This window comes from Boleophthalmus pectinirostris, unplaced genomic scaffold, assembly GCF_026225935.1.
Source record: "Boleophthalmus pectinirostris isolate CB_2022bp ecotype Guang Dong unplaced genomic scaffold, ASM2622593v1 HiC_scaffold_18, whole genome shotgun sequence".
Taxonomy (NCBI): Eukaryota; Metazoa; Chordata; class Actinopteri; order Gobiiformes; family Gobiidae; genus Boleophthalmus; species Boleophthalmus pectinirostris.
This window is the reverse complement of record NW_026571133.1, coordinates 27,078,350-27,101,082: the sequence shown is the minus strand read 5'-3', so window position 1 is coordinate 27,101,082 and position 22,733 is coordinate 27,078,350. Positions and strand designations below refer to the sequence as shown.

At 42.5% G+C, this 22,733-nt stretch overlaps 1 protein-coding gene across 1 annotated transcript; it reads right to left on the bottom strand.

Moving 5' to 3' along the window:
• Positions 1–4,027: 4,027 nt before the first annotated feature.
• Positions 4,028–18,985, bottom strand: smad7 (SMAD family member 7). The gene is given in 5 exon segments (XM_020925216.2): positions 4,028–4,397; positions 4,399–4,810; positions 13,759–13,830; positions 16,627–16,680; positions 17,434–18,985. Coding segments are annotated over 5 exon segments (1,128 nt in total). The 5' UTR covers positions 17,900–18,985; the 3' UTR covers positions 4,028–4,273.
• Positions 18,986–22,733: the final 3,748 nt, after the last annotated feature.

Here is a 22,733-nt window from a genome sequence, read left to right as displayed (position 1 = left end):
CTTGTGTTGTTGTTGTTGTTGTAAATCAATCCTCTGTTAAGTCTGTCACTGTCTGCTCAAACAGGATGTTCTGTGGTCATGGTCTGATTCAGAAAGTGCGATAAAATCAACCATTTCCTTTGTATTATGTCTCTGCATGTCTCGCTCTTACAAAATTTGTTAAGAACCATTTCAAACCAAAAACACTTGTGCCCTTAAATGGAATTTCTTAAATTTGTGATTTTCAGTTGTCTTTGTGTTTTTGTTTTTTAAACCATTAACAATAGAACAGTTATAGAAAGTTAAGTTTCAGTGCTCATCTACAACGATGATATTATAGAATAACTCCAGCTAACAGTATTTCATTAGCAAATATCAGGAAAAGCACAGTATTCAGATATATTATCTCGGTGCATGTATGACTTTAACATTGTTTTATTTAGTTTGTTGGTTATTGTATACAATTTTGCTTTTTTTCAATTGTCAGACATGAGTATGGTAAATGTATGCATGTTAAAATATTTCACCACAAAGCATATAAACACATAAAGAGCTTTGATCAGGTACATGAAGAGCTTTGGTGACAGGATGAGGACTTTTTAAGAAGTACATTTTGCTAATGGGAGGTGGGGGTGGGTGGGTGGGGGGGGGGCAGCCAGTCCGTCTCCTGCTGGAGGTGGTGCGTTTGTGAGAGGGATTCCCGCTCCTCTGAAGTCTGGCAGCCCGTATCTGGTTACTCCTGTCGTCCTGCCATGATTACCCTGCACTCACATTCCACAGACCTCATTTACTCCAATCCACAGAGGAATCCCACCATGTCAGCACTGTGGCCAGACGCACAAGTCTACAGCTCTGTGCACGGCCAGGCTCATACTCATTGTGTTTCAAACCACTTTAGTCAATGAAATGTTCCTTTGAAACCACTTTTTCTCAAATAAAAAGTGTGTGTTAGAGTTGGATAGCACATCTGTCTACAGTCCAGGCTGGGTTTGCTGTTGTGGTGATAACCTGGTTGTAAAATGTAGAAATCTGTAATCCGCACAAAGGTGTTTGCAGCTCACACCAAACTGTGAGGGGAGCCGTGGTTCTGCGATGCCCTCCTCCTGGAAGGAATGCAGCTCCCTCAGACAGGCCCCAGTCTGCTGTTCCAACTACAGCACCAAGCTCTGTTTTGCACAATCGAGGAAAAGGTTCTGTGGATGTCTTGCATTTGAAAGCTATCTCTTCTCAGTCTTCTTCCTATAGGTGAAAATAAATTTGTAATTTCTTTATTAAATTCAACTTGAAAGCAAAGAGATCACCAAGGCGTTCAAAGGGGGATTTTGACCTCTGGAGGAGCCCAATAGACAAAAGAGTGCAATAATCAGGAGACCAAGGTAATGGTTCTTTTTGTACATGATTGAAAAAGAAAAGCGAGAGGATATTGCAGCCATCCCATGCCTGCCTCATGCTGATATTGGACCTATCAATCATTTTTCAAATAGCATGTGCACTGACATTTGCCTTGATTTATCAGTGCAATAATACATACACAATGTGTTTGAATACTCTGTGAAAGGCGGAGCGTCTGAGGAGAGGTAGTGCTGCTGATTTAATGTGATGTGATTGGTGATTGTGAGGGCTGAGGGAATCATTTATAAGAAATGGGAAGACTTGAAGGAAAATGAATTTTTGCTTTTCTTCACAATTTAATAAGTCACAACTCATAAGGCAGGGAAACTGAAGCACTTCAAAATAAAAATAATCAAATATTTATGTATGTTACACATTTAAAGCTTATGAGCTGCATGTCATGGGTGTTTAGAAACATGGAATTGAGTCCCGAGCTTCATGAACTAGTAAAATACAAACCAATATAGCAGCATGTGGGTCAAATTTGTGAAAGAAATCCCTGTGAGTAAAAGGAAAACCATTGTCTGGTTTATCTAAAGTTACAGTAAGATTTTGAAGTAGTTATATGTGCATATGTGGCACTACAGCTCTTATCCTTTTCCTTTTTTGTTTATATTGTATTTCCAGTGATTTATGTGATTCATTGAGGCTCAGAGTAACATGCCTGCAGGCCATGCAAGGGATTAAACACGCATGAGAATGCCAGAAGTGACTGTGCTCTTCTTTCCACCCCCAACCTGACATGCAGCCTATAAACACAGCTAGACTGTCCCCACCCTCCCTCTCCAGACCTGACCCAGCCAGGCACAGCCCCCTCCCGCAGGGCCTGCAGTCAGACACACACTAAAGGGTCTTATCTACCCCTTGGGGAGCAGGAAGCCTGGACTGTGGCTCCAGCTTTGTGTCGACTTTGTGCATTTCACATGTATAAAAGCACGTGCACACAGCTCTGCACACATGAGCACACAGACTGGATGACTTACTGCACATATGCAAGCCCATTGTTTAGAATAATGTCGTTTGATGTCAGTCCTATCGGATGTCTAAAAATAAAAAGCCAGTAGCATACTGTGTTTCAAGCAGAGTCCACATTAGAAAGTACATCCAGAGCACACAAGAGGCACAGGGATGTTTACATAAAGCCAGTGTCAAATGACATATTAATCAGTGAAGACGCTAATGTGAAAAGGTCAAGGCACATTCAGATACAAAGACCTCCAGCCCCATTAACACCACATACAGGGTTACAAGGCTCCACCTACTCCAACCCCCACCCACAGGACACCAGCATCTATACACATTAAGCTATAGGTGTTGCCTTTGTGTGGAAAAATATACAACATCCACTAGCCATATCAAATGCATAGGCTCTTCTATAGTTTCTAAATGTGCACATCTTTTTATCACACATGAACTTCATACATACGTAGCTGTGCACATGTGTTTCAGTCACAATTTAAGTTTTGATTCTCAGAGAAAAAGCCCATTATGAAAAAAACAAATGAATAATTACAAAAATACACAGGAGACTTTAATTACATAAAACTAAAATCAGAAGTGCTGAGTCGAAATGTGACTATAATCTGAAATAGCTTAAATGGAATTATTGCACTGTGTATTAGGGTCAGTCTGTCTGAGGGAAGACATGGCTTAGACCAATACGCGCATGCTCCCACACACGCTGCTGCAGTTGCTCAGTGTTCAGAGCTAGAATTATTATTAGGAAAAACTGTTTGATGTCAAGGAATAGAATACCTGCATTTTCTACCAATTAAAACGCTGCACACTGAGACAATAGTTGCTGGAAGGTAAGAAGAAAAGTAACTTGTAAAAGAAACACTGGGACAATAAATTTACTATACTGATAATGCAGATATGAAGATATACCATTGTAAAAAAAAAAAAAAAAAAAAAAAAGTTAAATTAAATTTTGTTGTTAAATTTATTTGTAGAAATCCTTTAAAATGCACCTCAGTGGTGTGCAGTTGGCGAGCTCTTTAGGTCACTATCAATGCATATTTTATTATCTCTTTTTTTTTATACACATTTTTTTTTCAAAGTTGTTTTCTGAATAGGAGCTTGCATGTGGAAAGTGGGTCTTGTGAATGTAGGTCTTTGAGACTGTGTGTGTGGCAAAAGCAGGCTTACAGTGATAATCCTCTTCACAGACACCCATCTGACGAGTTACAGGACCGGCCCAGACAGACACAATCCTATTTTTTATCAAACATCAGAAGGCCATAAAATATTGCTTTTACAGTTTATGTTTTATCATTTCTGTAAGTACCAAATCATATATCAATCAAAAAAGAAACAAACAAAAAACATATAGAAAGCATGACCTCTGTTTGACTGTATTGGTTCCTGAAAATAGTCTTCACCACTTCCTGGCCTTGTTTTGACCACTCATTAAAGACAGAAAACCATGTATCCCAAAATAAGTCCCAAAATGCAGCCTGTTATTAGAAGCCTAATGAGAACATGGAGCAGTAACAAACTGCAGAACCAAACTGTTTCCTTTTCCTATTACCTTTCTTTCTTTCTTTGCACTACTTTTTTAGGAAGAAGAATAAGAATAGGTCATACACAAGGATTATTTGTTTTTTGTTTTTTTATTTTGGCATTTCTTTGTTTTGCATTTATATTAAGCAAAGTGCATCTTATTTTCTTTTTCTCATCAACACATTGCACAATACATAAATAATGATGCATATAAAATGTCTTCATATTTACAATTAATAATATATTTATATATAACATAAAATACATTTTCACTTCTTATTTCATTTAATTAAATCTTAGTCATTTATAAACAAAGTCTGTTAGAATACTTCTTCATCGAAACCCTTTTTTTTCACTGTGAACAAAAAGGTGAGTTAGTCCGTGGGAAGAGGGCCTGCTGCTATCGAGTATTGAAGATGACTTCTAGCCAACATGGGCAGCTGCTGATGAACTGTCTTGTGTAGCACTGTCCCCATCCTTTGACAAAGCTTATCTGAACCGTGAAGCCTGTGCGAGGCTGTTGTGAACTCGTGGTCATTGGGTCTCTGTAGGCTACACGCCTTGTCATAGTCAAAAGCCTTAATCGAAAAACCGGGAAACACCTTGTGCACTAGCAGCGTGCGCGAGTCCGGGTTGTCCAGTGTGGCCGACTTGATGAAGATGGGATAGCAGCTGCGGTTGTAGACCCACACCCCATCGGGCTCGCGCGTCAGCTGGATGCCATAGCCAATCTTGGCCCGCACCATCTGCACCAGCTGGGACTTGTTGTCAGAGCAGAGCTGGCCCAGGCAGAAGCCGTTCCCCTGAGGTAGATCATAGAAGATGTCCAGAGAAGACTCCTGGACTGAGTAGAGGCGGCCCACACGTGTTTTCTCCTCCCAGTACGCCACCACGCACCAATGGGCCCGTTCACCAGACCCCTGCATTACCAAGGAATCTGAAAACACACAAATGCCTAGTTACACAACATGCAGGTAAGGACTAAACAAAAGAGACAATGTATGCATGAACACAAGAAAAAGAAGTTTAAAAGTGATCAGTGATGAGTGGCAGTGATGTGGACTCCCGAAATGAAACATGTTTAAATCTTGAAAACAATAGTCTCTACTGCCTAATCCACTTTCTGTTTGGGAACTAAGAGCTGTGAGTTGTGTTATGAAGAAGGAAAACCATGCTGGAATTCTTGGACTTCAGACAAGAGAAGCAACTTGGAAAGTCTAGCAGGCAAGTGTCCACACGCACTACAATATTTGTCTAGGCATTAAATGCTTATCTTCTGTCTGGCTTTTTGTAATAGCCCTGCCAGCAATGTTCTGATGTCAGCACACTGTCCCATTTCTTGTGTTAATGTAAAAAGATGACTTGGTTTTGTTAATTTCCCCCATTTTTCTGGGTAAGCACTTGCTGTTTAGCTGACAAGCAACATGCGACTCAAATGTGGTGTCTGAACTGTTGACAAGTCAGGCCTCTCCGATCTAAAGTTTCCCCCGGAGTGTAAAAGAAGTGTAGCACTGGCTATGCTCCATTTTCCAACCCCCCTGCTCCCCTCTTTGCACACCCCTCTCCCCTTCATATCTCTATTCCACAGAAATCTGGCTCCCAGCAAAAAAAGTGGGAGCCAGTCAGGCGCAAGGGAAGTGGAGGGAGACAGAGGCAAAGAAAGGGGTGGGGCGCGGTAAGGAGGAATGCTTTTCACATATTTTGACTGTTACTTTGGCAAACTCGCTTCCTCTACTGATTTTAAGTGTCTCCAGTGCTTTTAGGGTCATCACCGACGTAATTCCTCTGACATCTATCAGCAAACCCACAATCTTTTTGGCTTCCTGTCACTCTTGGAAGTGCACACTAAAATCTAGAAATGGTGAAAGACACACATTGAAGGGTTAAAAAAGCTAAAAGAGGGGAAATATACATGAGAGAGGAGGGGGTTAAACGAACAGAGCCTCTCTCTTATGGAGCCATTCCTGGGTTCTTCCCATACCCCACCCCTCCCCCATTTCATCTAGTGGTAGCTGTGAATGTAACCGGTAATTTGGAAGGTCCCGTCTGAGACAAACTGCAATGTTAATGGAGCAGGATCTGTGCTGGCCCAAGCAGACTCACCGCGGCCTGTCATTAGACTTCATTAGACACTGGGAGGAAGGGGAAAAAAGGAGCAAAAAGAGGAGACTGGAGGGTAGACAGAGACAGAGGAGGAGGGGTGTGTAGGAACAGGGGGGAAGCATGCTTCTCATAAAACAAGGGGTCTGTGTGCTTTGAAGTTGGTCAGAGCACAGCCTAGGGGAGTTTATCGTAAATCCATCCGTGCGCACAGTTCGGAGAACTAAGTCCCAGGCTCTCTACCTTTGCCTAAATGGAGGAAAAAGTATTTATCCTGGAGATAAGAGGCCCAAAGTGTCTTTTGTGCCTCAAATTGATGTCAGCAGTGTCGACAAGCCCGGCCTATCCACTGCACTCATATCTGTTTAACATGTACGCACAGGAACAGCCGGAGTTGATAAGGAGGACGTTGGCCTTTCTTAACAGCTGACAGAGGGCCTGCTGGCGGAGCTCACCTGTGGGGCCCAGTGTTTCTGTGTGTGTGTGTGTGTGCGCGCGCGTGTGTGTGTGTATGTTTGTTATTTCTGAGAGAGACAGGCCCTGGCGTCAGAGGTCATTAGAGCGGCTGCCTGTCTGAGCCTGTCATTGCAGCCTGAAAACACCCTGCTATTCACTAGGCGGCTCAACCCTCCCTCACCACTGCTCCGAGCGCCAGCAAGGGAGACAAGTCAAGGAAGTGCACACACCATTTTACTTTGGCTAAAGAGGTTATATCCTGAATTCAAGTGCCAATCTATTTAATCAGCCAACAGAATTACTGCACAGCAAACTTTGGTTGAAAAATGCCACAGCACATATATCTAGGTAAAAGGTTTGTAGTGAACAACCTACTTGACAGTAGTCTACAGGGAAAATGCATTGCATCTAATCTCATACAGACACTAGCATCCAGACCACTTTCAACCTACTGTAAGTCAGACAAGATTCAATCTGATTTTAACATTTTATACCACTTCTCTACCTCTCTGACATGTTGCCTAGTATTCACACTGCATATTTCTAAAAGCAAAGTGTTTTAATACTTAGAGCGTGACAGTAAGTCTATCTATAAATACACTGATTTGCAACTAGAGTTTATATAAAACAGGCGTGCTTGTGTTCAAGTATCTGAGCACAGACAGAGAGACTCCTCCGTCTGTGGGGCACAGCCTCGAGGAGAGTGTGTTCACAGCTTGTCCTGACAGCCAACTAGCTTACACCTCATGAGTAATGCTTCTTGCAAAGTACACACTAATGTCACACTGACCGGTGACAACACAACACATCTTACTGCAAGTGCAAGGCTCATTTCACTGAATTTGAATTTTTAACATGCGCCGTGAGCGTGTTTTCAGGGGTTTCGCGTGTGTCAAGGTGTGAGGTGTCTGCCTGCTCACACTGCTCAGGTTTCAGTCTGACACTATTTCAGGTGCTCCCAGCGATAGGTGCAGTGTGTATGTCAGCGTGTGTCGTCACTCTGTCTGCGCCCCCCAGGCTGGTTTAATCAAACTTTGGGAACAGTAAAGTTTTAGGTTTAGATATATACAAATCAAAATTTGAATGGTCACAATTATTTTGATAAAGTACTAAATATCCTCTCTCTCTTTGAATATTTATTAATTTACAATACAACATTCAAGCAAATTACTTTTACTTAAGTCTGAAACAACTTAACATTTGTACTGTAAACTGAATTTCAAGACCTAAATCACTACCTTAACTTGATAATCACAATAAGCCTATTGTAACAATGGAATGATTCAGTATTTTCCCCAAACTGTCTCTTTTTGGGATGTCTGTCTATATCAAAGCATTAGTGTGTCTGTGCGTCTGTCCCGTGTGGGCTTGCCCACCTGCCTGTCTGTGTTGTGGCCTTTTAGCCTCGTGTCTCTAGGCTGCTTCTCAATTGGAGATAAGCTGGCTAGCTAGCAGCCCTGAGCCATCTGTCACACCAGACCTTTTGGCTCTGCTTTGCTTCCACCCATTGCCCCCAGGCCTGTCCCATTCTGGCCGGTCCCATGAGCTTACCACAACCCCCTAGTTGACTAATATCATTACTAGTGTGGCACATAAACCCCAAATGCAATGGAGCTCAACAGTGAGATGGTTCCAGAAGTAAATTTCCCATATTTTTTTCTCATAGACATTCTGAAAAAAAAGTTTGAAAGCTTGCTCAGGGCTAATCAGCTACATGGTAACTAATGACCACAAGGCCTATAATTTTATTTAAAGTCTGTTTCTGAATCTTTATACACTGTTAAGTTATTAAAACGTTTGGCACAATCTAGCATTTTAGATGTGTTTTTAGCACAACAAACACATTATGGATATTAGTTACTACATGACTGATTAGCATCCACAATGTCTTTGAACTCTTTTTTTTTCCAAAAGTGTAGGGGAAAAATGAATGGAAATTTGGAGCCAACTTCAAAGTGGGTAAGACTGTTGAGCTCCATAAAGATTTATAATAATGCCACCAGCTAAAATATAGAAATATAAAACAAATAGTGCGAGTGGTTAATATTGGCCTTTCTATATAGTGCTTTTATGAACACTCAAAGTTGGCCTAAAGACATACTGGCGTCATGTTTTCTATAGGTCCATAATGTATTTAAAAGGCGATTAGCCTATGTTTTAGTCAGCCAGTCCAGGCGTCTATTCAAGAGCTGGTGCAATACTTTCACTATGCTGCAACCGTACATTAAAGAGGGTGGATTCTGCACAGAAATTGTTAACCTCCCTGTGGATTTTAATGCAATCCTCTCTTTAGGAGTAGACGCCATGCTAGCTGAAACAATTGGACTTGTATGGAGTGGAGGAGGGGCAATGGAGGCCAGGGGGAGGGGTCGCAACAGTCTGCTGGGTTGCTTCTCGCAGAGCCAGAAACACAGTCTGGAAAGGTTAATCATTACCTCTGTCTGACTCCACACATACACACAGCACAAGTCACTACTATTCTTAAAAGTCAATACACTCACACACTCCCACTAGTTGAACTTTAGCAGAGGACCTGACACTTACAATAGTAAATAGTGAGCAAGCTCTTGAGAACTGTCTTATTGATCCCTGTGAGCTCTGTGTAAGATGTGTCAACTCAAAAGCATAATGACCCTGGCGTCATCAGACTACTGCACAGAAAAGAGACGAATAGGGAAGACGTGAAGGAAATAGCTAGAGGGGGAAGGAAAGAACTCTTCACGGTGCCTTATTTTCTAAGTCAACACCCTCTCTCAACCCGGGGAAAGTCTATTCTTGGGGTCACGCTGGAGGCATTCGCTTTGTTCTCTGCAGTGCTGTAGAGTATGTAGCTCTAGCACAATTTTTTATTTTTATTTTTTTGACAGAGCATAGTTTTACCAGGCAGCCCTCTACAAAAGACCTACAAGTTGTGTGTTCAAAATCAATTGTATTAATCATTACACAACAGAGTTTAAAAATTTATCAAGTGGGATGCCATTTCTCAAATAGAGTTGGTCTGTTAAGGTGTGCATTATGTAAGATGCAAAAGCTCCCGTGCACCACCACCACCACTGCTACCCCCTCCCTGCCCTCAGAGGAAACCTAAACAGGCCCTGATGGCAGGAAAACCACACAGGGGAGTGGCAGAGTTTTGCTATCTGCTCATCTAACTCCGTGCAGATAGACAGAATGAGTTGCAGACACGCCATCTCTTACATGAACCATCCGGCCAAGCCAAGGAGAAGATAAGACCATTTTCCCTTCAAATGCATCAATCACTTTATCTCTGAAAGTTTTTTGTTTTGACTACGGATTCCATTTTCAGAGTCTTCTCAAATGGACTGACGTTTTGTTCCCCTTGTAGGGTAAAAAAAAAAATAGCCAGATACCAATTTAAACTACAGAAACTAGATCAATACTGGAAATGTCACATTAGCAAAACAGAATGTTACCTTTCCTGACTAATACTGACCTTAATTTAATTCACTGGTTATAGCTAAGTTTATGAAGTGTTTTAAAAAATCACTGGGGTATCAAAATCAGTATCAGTGTACAGAGCTTTTTCCTTACTATCTGTATCAAGTTGTATTGGGACACCATTATCCTCTGTGGAAAGCTCCTGATGAGTTTTTACTTCCAACAACACTTCATGATGTTGACCCTTGCACACAAGTATCCTCACTGTCACTAGCCCAGATTTCCCAGGGTGACAAGACAAATACCCACAATGTCATCAGAAGAGACCTGTAGTCTACGTCTCAAACCAACATGTTACGGACCGATGGACAGACAAGCTCAGCAGTCACACACAGACACACACACACTGGCATTGTTGTGTCGTGGGAAACTGTAAACCCAACAGAGACAACCAGAAGAACAAGTTGGCTTTTGTATGGTGTTGATAATCAGCTCCTAATAACTACCTCAGAGTATTTGTCAATGAGCATGTGTGATTATGTTAGCTGCTTGTGGTTTGTGATAGGCCCTTCAGACTCGGCTCCCGACTGGCTGTCACTCAAAGAGACTACAATTGAGAGCATGAATGAGCGGGTGGAGACAGCTCGGCTCCGTGTCAGACTAGAAATTGGAGACATGTACATTTATATAGAAATATGTCTGTGATTTCATTTCCACATTTGTCTTCCGTCATGGAGGGGCGGGCAGTGTTTCTCCTTTAGCCCCTTCTTCTTCTCCTTCACATCTCCATATACTCAGGAAATGTCAGAATCCACTTCCACAGGGTGACTATGAACCAAAACAATGTCCATCTTGTTCTGGGCTCTACTCCAGCTTTGGCCCTCAGCCAGATCTGCATGGCCCACCTTTCATTCCTGCTATGCTAGGAGAGGCTAACTGGGTAAAGCTACTGTATACTGGTAGTTCAAAACAAAAAAGCACCAACACAATTATAATGTGTTCATCTAACAACCATTCCTTGTTTTTCCTCCCCTCCATCTAGCTTTCCTTCGTTGCTGTTTTTTCGATTTGCACAGCATAATGACACAGGGTGGAGAACAGAGGATGGCCAAAAGTAAAAATTACGTCCCTTGCCAAGAGGCGGCTTGGCTGGCGCACAAGGAGAGGAAGTGGGGAGTAATGAGAGATCCTGGCCCGGCACGGAGCGGCCTGCTAGGCTCTGCTCTGTTCTCTGGCTAGCACACAGCCTGCAAATTACAGAGAACACAGGCTGAGCTCCGGCCCACCCAAAGCCGCCATCTTCTCTCCCTTCTGAGTCCTCCTCTTAGGAAAAAGCTAACAAAAGGAAAATCAAGAGTGCAGGAAGGAAAACTTAAATATTTACACTAAAGAAAGTGTCCCTGTGTCCAAGTTACTGCTAGCTTTACATATGAGAAGTGCTTTGGCTAAATGTCTTTCTTGTTTTACAGCTTTAACATTTTTGCTTGATGCCCACGAGTGTTTGTTTTGCGTCAAGAACAGGCCACGACTGCCTCCCTGTCAGCTCGCTTTTTCCTCAAAGACATGAGGTCATATCCTGCGCGGCCCTTTCCTTTGGCTGCTAACCCAAACAAGGCATGAATGCATAGAATGAAGGGAGGGAGACTGAGGCCACACTGTTCCCTGCTCCATAACTGTTTTTCTTCAGCTTTAAGAACTTACAGACAGACTCATAACAAAAATATCCATTAACCCAGCTTTTCCCACTTCCAAAATGTCCTGTTTCTCCTGGGACTTCCGCATGACAGCAGAACTGGTTTGATATAATGAGCTGAGGTGGTAAGGCTAAATTAAATCTTCGTCAAAGCCCCTGATGATGGCTACACCTCTACCCAATTCACATGAAGACTAATTGAGTGAGGGCCCAGGCCGCGTGTCTGTAGAGAGAAGCCACTGCTGCTAGTGGTGGTATAAGAATACAAGGGGTTCCTAAATTTAACCTGCAATGAGAGGAAGTGCCTGTGTGACAGTCGGCCGTGCGCCAGGGCTCGTACCGGGTCATCCTATCTGCTGGCCTGTGCGCACATGTCGCCGCAGGCCCACCGGATCCCCTTACATACAGCTACTCCGGGTCAGTCCCTCATGGCACCAGTAGGCATGCCATTGGCCAACACACAGCAAATACTACACAGCCAAGCACAGCATGAGTGAGGGGCCGCCTAGCTAAATAACATCAACATAGAACCATGAATGCTACTCAAATGCCAAATAGCCAGATACTTGCAACATTTTAAGCAGCCATGCTAAAGATTCAATTCTGCTGCAAGGAAGTTTGAGCTGTCTAATCCACAGTAAAATGTGCCATTCCTCCACAGTGTGCATAATGATCTAAAGAGCCTCTAACAAGTTTAAATATTACTTAACACTGCACACATTCATAGCCAGTGCCTCCTTAACCCTGACCCGCTCTCTTTTTTCCCTTGAAATCAACCCAAAGTCCCCGAGCTAAGCCCTCAGCCTCCGCTCAGGTCGGCACCAACCCCCTGCCATATTTTTTCCCTCTCTTTCCTTCTCCTCTGCTCTATATGCCAAGGTCTGTTCCAAGCTGATGACGTGAGCCAACAAGAGGAGCTTTGGAGCTGCTAGCCTGGCAGGCAGCCTAGATTGCATTTGCGCTTGTCGCTGTCACAGTCTCTCACGTTTAACTCCTTCCTGTCTGGATACCAAAACTCATAATGTATCATAAGAAAACAGATATATCCTCTTTCTAGCTTAACCAGTCGGTCTAAATCTTGAAACACAAGATGCATTGTACTGCAATTATCCCACTTTGATGCAAGGAAGTGTTGCTATAACTCTCTTTGACTTCAAATCTTTAGCACCCTGGACACTCTTCTTCCTTTTCTCTGTAAATACGTCTAAAGCAGAACATAAAATGCTCAGAGTGAGTGAATTAGAAGGTCAGCGGCAGGCCCATGGGAGAGCCATGTTTCTTTTGTCAGGGTACAGATTGAGAAACAAGGAGGGAGAGACAGAGAAACCAACGGAAAAGACGAGTTAAGTTAGCAATAGGAGCAGGAACTGTTTACCTTTATTTAAAGAGTGACCTTTTGCATGTATAGCTTTTTAGTAAAGTGAATCTGCCTGCGTACTAAAATTGTTCTGTTTTGATTTGAAACTGTCCAGTGGCCATAAAACCCATGTTTGTAGCATTTCAAACAGCTAAAATTACAATCTCCCACCTAAGTACATTCATGTACACACAGGCAGGCAGGCAGGGAGGAGGATACTCCCTTCTTGAGAACCCCTACCCCCAAACAAAGGAGGGGGAAATGGGCAGCAAACAGCAACTGACATAAAACAGGCTTTAAAGGCGCAGTAATGAGAACCATCTGAGGCTCAGAGGAGAGCTGCTCCACACCGCTCTGAGCCTGTGGAAAGGGCCTGGGGAAGCAAGGCATGGCAGCTAAAGGGGATTATGGCAGAAAGCTAAAGGAAACCCAAAACACATCCTGCTCCAGGGATGGAAGAAAGGAACAACATGAAGTCACTGAGGTGGCTCTGTGTAGTCTACAGTGGCTAGACCTTTTGCTGCTCTGATACAAAAACAAACATCAGCATGTCTTTCCAAAGATGTTTTTATATTTACTTAGATTTTACAGAAAACAACAGCCCTCCATTACAAGGGCATATGGATGAAAGGAAGAGCAGCAGAGTGGAGCTGTGTTCAAAGAGCCAGAAGGGAGGAATTTATGTGGATGTGGGAGAAATACAGCACCCTACTTCACTGGAGTTTTATTACAGAAGGGAAGCAGGGGCCCCCACAATCACTGCCTCATCACCGCAAGTATGAGAGATGAATGTGTGCTGAAGGGAATGAGAGAGAGGACAGACACAAGGCAGGAGGAGAAAGCCTGTGGAAACTGCCTCAATGATAAAAGGCATATTTACCTGAAAGCCCCACAGGGGCTGAATATGTCGTTCCCCCAGTGTCACTGGATGACGGTCCAGAGTCTGGAGAATCTAGACAGAGGACACAGAGGCATATGTGAGTGAACTGTGTGTGTGGGAGAGGCTAAGCGGCAGCTGTGAGGCCATCAATCACCTGGTGAAATCAATGCCTAATGAAGACGCTGACGAGCAGGCTCACACTCTCACACACACTGAAGACTAACGCTGCACACTTTCTTACACCCCTGATAATCCCCCATAATCCACTGCTGCATGAGAAACTGTAGGTCTCCATCTCTGCTCAGACAAGCTGCTGATCTCCTGCTAATGGTCTAGCTCGAACACTTTCTGGTCCTTACTCAATAAACAAATACACATCTAAGACTTCTTTCTAACTGAAGTAAAATGGACATTTTTTGTTTATGTTTGTTACTTGAAAACAATAGTTTTTCAATAGTCTTTAAGAATGGAGGCTCCAGAATCATGGTGGCCTTTAAATTTAATTTTGAGAAGAAATAATTTTCAGTCAAAATAATGAACCCAACACAGATTTAAAGAGCAGTGTTGAAAGCACAACACAGTAAATTTTCTTAATGGTACACTTGATGGCAGATGGGAGAAAAAAAAGAACTACTCATTCACTCTTTGCATTTGAAAAATAAACTCCCACTAAGACTTGTAATGTAGGCTAGTTTCAACATGACACCTGAATGGAGCTTTAACAAAACTGCTGTGTGTGTGGAACAGAGGCACACTGCTGGAGCAGGCGAGCACTGCTGCAGAGCTGCCTCTGGGAGCTTGGCATTCACTAATGATACATTCCTTTCACTGCACGTCAACTCGCCACTGCACCTACATCCACTAAGCACTGTGGCCACTGAATTATAACTGCTCAACAGCAGCTTTTATGACCAAGAACTCAGTGGTAACTATACTTGTCTACCCAATTCATATATGGCTCATAAATCACAAAAAAAGGTTTTTTGTAACTTGGTCCAACAGAATCATTTGGTCAGTGTGGTAGAATCTACACTCCTGGTACAGCTGTAGCCATTTTTTATTGTAAATGCAGTTGGTTACATTAATAAACAGGGTTACTGTGTATACATTTACAACATGCACTAATAAACTGAAATGCAAATGACCTTCCTGCTGGAGCATGGTTCACTTATTGTTGCACTGTGGTCTGATAGAGGTGAATTAAAGGGGCAATAAAGCTGGTGTGCCCATAGAGGCTCCAGTCCTCACCCAGGCCCGCTCCGTGGCCTTGCCTTCCGGACACAGCCATGCGGCTGTGGTCACAGGCACACAGCAGCCTCCCAGGCTTTCATTGGCTGCCAATGACCAGCTCTGGTCTACCGGGCAACAGTTCACAGCTGACCACAGAATCGAGGGGGCATCAGAGTGAAGCTAAACAGGCTGTGATTTATATTCCCCAGAGCTGGAACAAGGTAGCATTTGACGTGTGTGCACTTTCATATTGACCACTGCCTCTAGGACTGTGCATGTTTAGGTCCACTTCCTGCTCGCTGAGATCATAAAACTTGGATAATAAACCTGAGGCTCAGTCTCCCTGTGTCACTGTCAAGTCAACAGGTTTTCTGAGACATTATTCTGATCAGCTTTAACAAGAGATATGCACACACATTTTTTCAGTCATGCAATCATTTACAGGAGTACATAAAATGTTCTTTTGATTGCAGGAATGGGTTTAACAAGACTTGTTTCTTTTTTATCGTATCATTTTATACTTGTAATATATTTTAGTGCCATGTTTCTCTAAGCAAATGGTAATGGACTGTGTTTTTCAGAGGCATTATCACTAGAATAAAACATAGACGTAGCAGTGGGGGCAGAGGTTGGAGAGACCCCAGCTGCTGTTGCAATGACTTCCTATTGTTTCCATTCATTCAAAGGCACTTTCTCCTTCTCCTGGCTAACTGGCCGTCTGCATGCTCAGCTAACTGGTCATTGTCCAACACTGTGCTTTTCCTGCGCTGACAGCTACACACAGCTCTGAACACAGAAGGGTAAAAACTGAAGTTAAAATGGTCCCACGAGTTTCAGCATAAACAGCTTCTTGTTATGTGAAGTGCAAAAGGTTCTGATTGTGCTAATCCGTGATCTATAGCAGTAACAACATTTTTAACAGATGATCCAATATTGATTGGATTAAATTAAAATTAAATTGTTGTGTAAGAATTATGTTTGTTTGTCTGCTATTTATTTTCAGGGATGAATACTGATAATTGTTGTAGAAGGGAGTTTCCAGAGGGCTGTGTTTACATCCTCCTGCTGTAACCAGAGAACAGACTAACAGTATGTAAATTATTGCTTTTGGAGGCATATAAAATACTAAACATCACTGGGTTCTGATTCTGATTACTTCCTAAAAATATTAGCAGCTCAATGTGTGACGTGTCATAGTGACACAGAGCCATAACCCAGCAGCCTTCAGCTTTAATCTGTCGATTAATTCATCTGATAAAACCAGGCTGGCTCCAGAGACGCTGCTGTCTGTCTGCGATTTACAATAGATAGATGGACACACAAACTGAAAGCTCCTGCTCCTAAATACACGCATAGTGTGGCACTGGTTGTGAGCCACTCAATCTATAGCTGTATCACTTTGTGCTGCTTGGTTCTGGCTGCCAGCCATGGAGAAGTGTCCAGCTAGGTAAGCATGGACCTCCACTGTGATCATAAATCACAACAAAACAGCCGGCTCCCACACAGAGACACTCAAGCAAGTCTTTGTACCACAGTACATATTAGGAAACTGAAAAATGAAAACATCATTCTGCCGTTATTCGCTTATAGGCTACTGTAATATATGGCATTATTATGTTACTAAAAGTGTGATCTCACCTGGTGGTTTAAGATAATCCATGGGATAGCGGGAGTAGGGAGGAGGAGGAGACTCTGAAGAGAAAACAAAGTAGTGCATGAGAAAAGACATTAACTTTATGATAAGAATTGTCATTCTTTAGGGAGAAGGTTTGTGTCTGTCAGCTCTGCTCTCAGAGAGGCAGAAAGGACTGGCCGGGCGGCTATTGCCTTTCATTGGCAGGCAGATAAACAGGGGGCCGCCTGGCGCCAGCAGGGCCACTATCAGCGTCTAGGACAAACTGAGATACAGGCCTCTTTTGGCCCGGGACACTGCACATACACATTACACACACATGAGGCCTGGAAACTTCAACGTGGAAAGACTGTAAAGCCTAGATGGGTCTCTGGAAATGCCAATTGTTAAAACACCACGTAGACTGTTTGTTTGAAAAGTAGTGGGGAAGACTATTTGTGATGTTGGCAGCTTTTAACGACTCTGGCACCTTTTATTAGACCTACCCCGCTTAATTAACAAACTAGCCCAAAAGTGCACATTCAGACCTATACATTATGAAGGTCCAGTAAAAATGTGACGCCGCTGTAGGATTATGCCAAAAAGTAATGTGATGACACCTCTTTGGATGTAGACAAGTTGTTGGCACGCTGCTCTGCGTCGGTCAAGTTTAACCCAAAGGAAACTCAAGCTCAGTGCACCGACAGAGGTGATGTCACTTGAATTAGGCCAATTGTCTCTTTAAAGAGCTATACTGTGTGACACAGTGACACGCTGACTGAAAAGGGGAATTGTTTTATCTGAGCTTACTGCAATAAAACAAAAAAGCTCACCTAGTTCACAGAGCCTGCTCATGTGGTGTGGGTTGCAGCAGACCAGCTCCGGGTTGACTTTCCCGTACGATTCACAGCACGACAGCCTCTTGAGCTCCGAGGAATGCCTGAGATCTGGCCACCTGAACACTTTGTAGAGCAGCATGGGGAGAGAGTAAGACTGTTGACCCACTTTGGCGTCCACTTTGCTGGGCAGGAGCAAACAGGGGCTCCGCGCGCCCCCCTTGGACTCCACGGCCTGCAGCAGCACCTCTAATTGTTTCTCTTTGATCTTTTTTAGAATGGAGTGGGTCAACGTCTTTAGTTCGGCCTCAGCGGCGCCGCTGGACTTAGCCACCTTTGTCGCTTTGCCCATGCAGCAGCCCCCGGGGCCATGCGTCCCTCTGTCCGCCTCCCCGTCGCCCTCCACGGGCGCGCGGCTCCTCCAGAGTCGCCGGACGAGCCCCGATCGTTTGGTCCTAAACATGCGGGACGAAAAGAGGTTTTCCCGGCTAAAAAACGAGCATTGTGTCCGCAAATCATGAAGATTCCGGGATCCGAGTCCAGACGATGATAAGCAGCCTGAGAATAAGGAGAAGGAGTGGAAAAACCGGCAGCAGGGCAAGTGGATAAAACGTGGATCATACGCCAGTCTCTATTGTCGTCCACTTTAAAAGATCACCGAGAAAAACGATCTGCTCCGTGGAGCTTCACGGGACAGTCAGGCGTTCCGCCGTGGAGCCTCCGCCGTCACATCCAGGGTCTAACGCGCTACCAAACCTACACGACTCTAGCAGCCCGAAGCCTATGCTACAATTTGATTCCTATACGCCAGTTTTGACCACAATTCATGTCTAAACATCGCTAATTTCCCACTAAATATAAGGCCTTAATTATGCTAAGATCTAGCCCATTAAAACACGATCGCACGGTGTCTTCTTCAGTAGCATTAATCCAGAAAATCCTTCAGCCGTCCACACTACACGAATTGGCCTGAATCGTAGACTTTTTCAGTGTATTTCTCCGTTTTACTCTGCAGAGGATGTGGTCTTCTGGTCAGGAATGAGCCTCCGTCCAAAGAGCTACAGAGGAGTAAGGAAAATCCACATCGAGAGAGAAATAGACCCTCAGGATATACGTCCACATAAACAGAGTGAAGCCGTATGGCGTAGCAGACGATATCTTCACGTCAAATAATCCAGTTTTTACGCTATGACACAGAAAATAAAGAGACCGTGTGGAGCAGCAGAGAGGGGCAGTGCTGTGTAGTGGGCTAAATGGCTCTCTGTCTGGAAATGAGGCGGATGGTTTGGGTGCCCTTGCTCCGTCTCCAGTCTCCAGTGCGCATTGACGCGCCCGGTCACGTGTGTGTCTAGACACCCTGTCGCTTAAAAGAAATGTGATTGTGTTGCGCAAACAACAGATCAAGTAGAGCCCACAGCGCGCGCACACATGCACAGACACACAAACACACACAAAATACAGTTGGCCTATGTGAAAGACTACTCTTTGGAAAAAAAGATAGGTTTGAACAGATGGAAGTTCGGGCATAAAATGAAAGTTTATGTGGGCCTAAAGAATAAAGCAAAAGTTAAAACATTCATACAATACAATCGTCTAATCTTGCATTATAACATTTTACTTAAAGCCTAAATCTTACAATAGCGCCAACAGCCTAATTTGACCTATGCAATATTTTATAGACAGCATAATTACGCCTAGGCTGCGTGAAAAGGCATAGAGTTAAAATAAATGATTTGTTAAATAGTCAACAAGGGCTTTATGTCACTCACCATTAATGGCAATTAACTTAAAAGGTTGTTTTTATTTGGCTATTAGTTCGCGCGAGTGGTGCTTGTATTATCTTTGTCATTTTTGGCAGTACGTCAAGGCGGACTGTATTTTATTTGGTATTCCTGCACACGCCAGAGAATCTGGAAATAGAGGAAACCGATGAAACTTGAGATGCTGCTAGACTGAATTTAGGACAGTAATCAATCCCTGTGGTCTGGAGGGGGAGCCACATGGGAAAGCGTTGCTGCCGCCTTCTGGACACCGGGAGACCACATCTGCACTCAGACTAGACAGGCACCCAAGCAGCAGGAGCGAAGGAGATTTGGTTGTTAAACAATTTCCAGACCTTTATTGTATAGAACAAAGCGGTCCATCAGTTCAGGATCAATCTCCCCTTTCTTTCCTGGAACTAAAGCTGTAACAGGATCTACCCATTTTATTTAGTGCTGGTCTAAGAAAATCTATATTTATTATGAGTTTTTTTATTTGATCATTTTTCTGTGTGTATCTCAAGAAACAAGAACCTGACAGGCAAACATAACGGAAAACACTATATGCCTCTTACTCATATTGTAAACAGGCCTAGCCTGTTTGTAAACAGGCCTACCCTATTTATACAAAAAATTTTTTTATCTATTTTGGCATCTCATATGTAGGTGTACTGTACTACTACTGTAGGCTAAATGTTATAGCCTGTGTGTCAAAATGATAATGAAAAGATTATTATTATTATTATTATTTTATTATTGCGACACCACAGATTGAGGGGAGTTGGACAGACATCATTGTGTTAATGTATTGGCATGACTACAGTGGTGGCTAACAAATGGTCCCATTTAATTTCCATGTCAAAGAAATAAATGCATTCTCATTCTGAAACTGAAATCAAGTCAGTTTCATATTATATTAAAGTAATCTGAAACTTTTGAACCAATTTAGGACTAATATAGGCCAACATCAGATCTACCATAGGCCCTATACCAAATGTAGTTTGCAGTGTTATAGGGTCCCATTTCTGCCTTGCTTGTGAATTGTATCCAGAACAGTGACTGTCTTGATTTATTGTGTGATCAGCTGTGTGATAGTTGCTTAATGTTGTATATATATTTATCTTTCTCACCCCAAAACATGCTACATAGGTCTCTAGAAAGAACAGTTGAAAGCTAGGGTCAATTAAATACAATCAATCAATGAACCTGCTCAGGGACTACAGGTGGAAATTAGCACTGGTGCTACAACCTGATGTACAATGCACCTCTCCTGTTAAGGTTAATGTAAAAATTGTGCACTGTCCCTGTCTCATTAAATAAATAAATAAATAAATAAAACTGTTATTACTATTTTGATCTGTAAAAAAAAAAAATTCAAAATCAAAAACTGGGACATCACTGGTTGGTTGGTAATAATAACATCATGAAACAAGTGCATAATTAAGAAAAACTGTTATGCACTTGGCCCCTTCAACTTATTCACATTCAACATGTGAGTCAGTATAGTCACATTTTCTTTGTGTTTTGGTCATTTTTAAGCAGCTTTTCTGTATTTTACCTAAACAGATGACAATTTATTCTCCTCTTCACTGTTGACAGGTATCAAATTGGTCAAAATAAGGACATCAGGGACATTTCTTGTATGAAACTGAAACAAATCAATGGTTTTGGATAAATCTGCAGGGACAGGGGATACAAAACTGGGACTAGTCACCCTAGACCTGGGTATTGTACAGCGTCAGGGCCACACAAGGACCTTTGCTCGACTCTGACTGGCTCATTTAAGCTAATTTGGAATTACAACATAAACATATTTTTTTTTATTTTACCTCATGCATGGACTAAAGCTGCATTGCTTTTATTTTAGAAGTGTTTTTATTATTACATTTTTTTGTAAGGCAACCTCACTGTTTCATTGCTTAGTCATAACATATACCCCCCTTCCCCCCATACTAGTACATGCAGCAGTTACCATGCTGACACAACTCAAATATTGGTAAACACTAGTCTGAAAACTCAATACAAAATGGAAAATTGATTTAAACAGCACATTTTCAGGAGCCTGTGGTCAATATGAGTGTTCATGGTCCTGTTAAGGTGTTTGATTTTCAATAAAAAGGTCAGATAGATCAACTGAAAAAACTTTTGGCTAATGTTAGATATCTTCTGACTATAAGCTAATGTTATTTGAGAGGGTAACAGTTGTTTGTTGTTGTGTTTAACAGTAAACTCCAGCTCACCTGTTGTAGTTCCAACTAAGCCAGTTTATGGTCAGATTGCCAGATTTATGATCAGACTGTGTTAAAATAAAGCTCAAATTAAAATCTAACAAAGCCTCAGACAGCAGAGCCTACAGTTAGCATCCCACTTCTAGGAAATGTTGATCACATCAGCTATAAAGTATCAATAGAAAGGTTGTGGAAGATGACATCAAAAAGTGAAATAATACTACTAGATAGAATATATGCATAATGTTCTCTGCTTAAAAGTTCACTGCGTAACTTGTCAAGTTTAGGGTCCACCACCATGGAGATGCACTTGCTTTGCCAGTAATGGCAATAATTCGGCAATATGGTATTAAACTCATACAAGATGAATTTATTCAATTATGGGTGTTTTATTGCTCAAAAATACCTTCAAAAACATGCATTCTGTGAGTGGGGTCAATTTTTTCACGTCTAAATGGGCGTGATGGCATCTCTTGCTTTAATGCAATACTTTGGAACACTGCAAGCAAAGTTGCTTAATTTTCAAAATAAAAAATAAAAAAGTCAAGCCTTAGTATATGAGCAACCAAATATGTCAGCAAATGGGTTACAGCCAAAACAGTACACGGATCAATGTATCGATCCACCAAAAATGGCCTTAAGGAAAATAAGTGGTAGATGGTGGACAGAAAGGGTATGATCTCTGCTCTGTGTCTTGTTTTTTCTAATTGAAGCACATATCTAATTGCAAGTGCAATCCCAAATAACATCATTTCGAGTAATCAAGTAATCTCCAGAAAGATTCTGTGACTTTGATCAATTCTTCTAAAAGAGCAAAACCATTTCATGCAGACACAGGGAAAAAAAACTACTTTTCCCAGAAATCCTTGCTACATCCATCTTGCCAGTGTCACCTGAAACAGGAGCTGGAGGTAACGTGACCCTGTATAATAAAGAAAAAGGGGCTATGTCAGTTTGTGAAAGCGTCCCCTCAACCATCTGGCAGCAGGATAATAGAGCATGAAGCAGGTGAGGGTCTGCCGAGCCTCACTGTAACCTGCCACTGACCCTATGTGGAAAATGGCCTATTCTTTACATCATAGTGCATTCATTATGTTGTCCTTGAGAATAAGAGAATTTCAAGCATGAAAATCAATACAATGGGGACGAAAGGCTTGAAATTCTCTGGGGAAGTGAGAGCTCCAATGACACAGTGGGAGTCTTTGTGTCATAAACTTTTACCCTTGAAGAGGTTACACTGCTTTGGCACCTTCATGCAAAATAGACAGTTAACACATACAATCTGAACATTTACCATAGTTTCGACAAA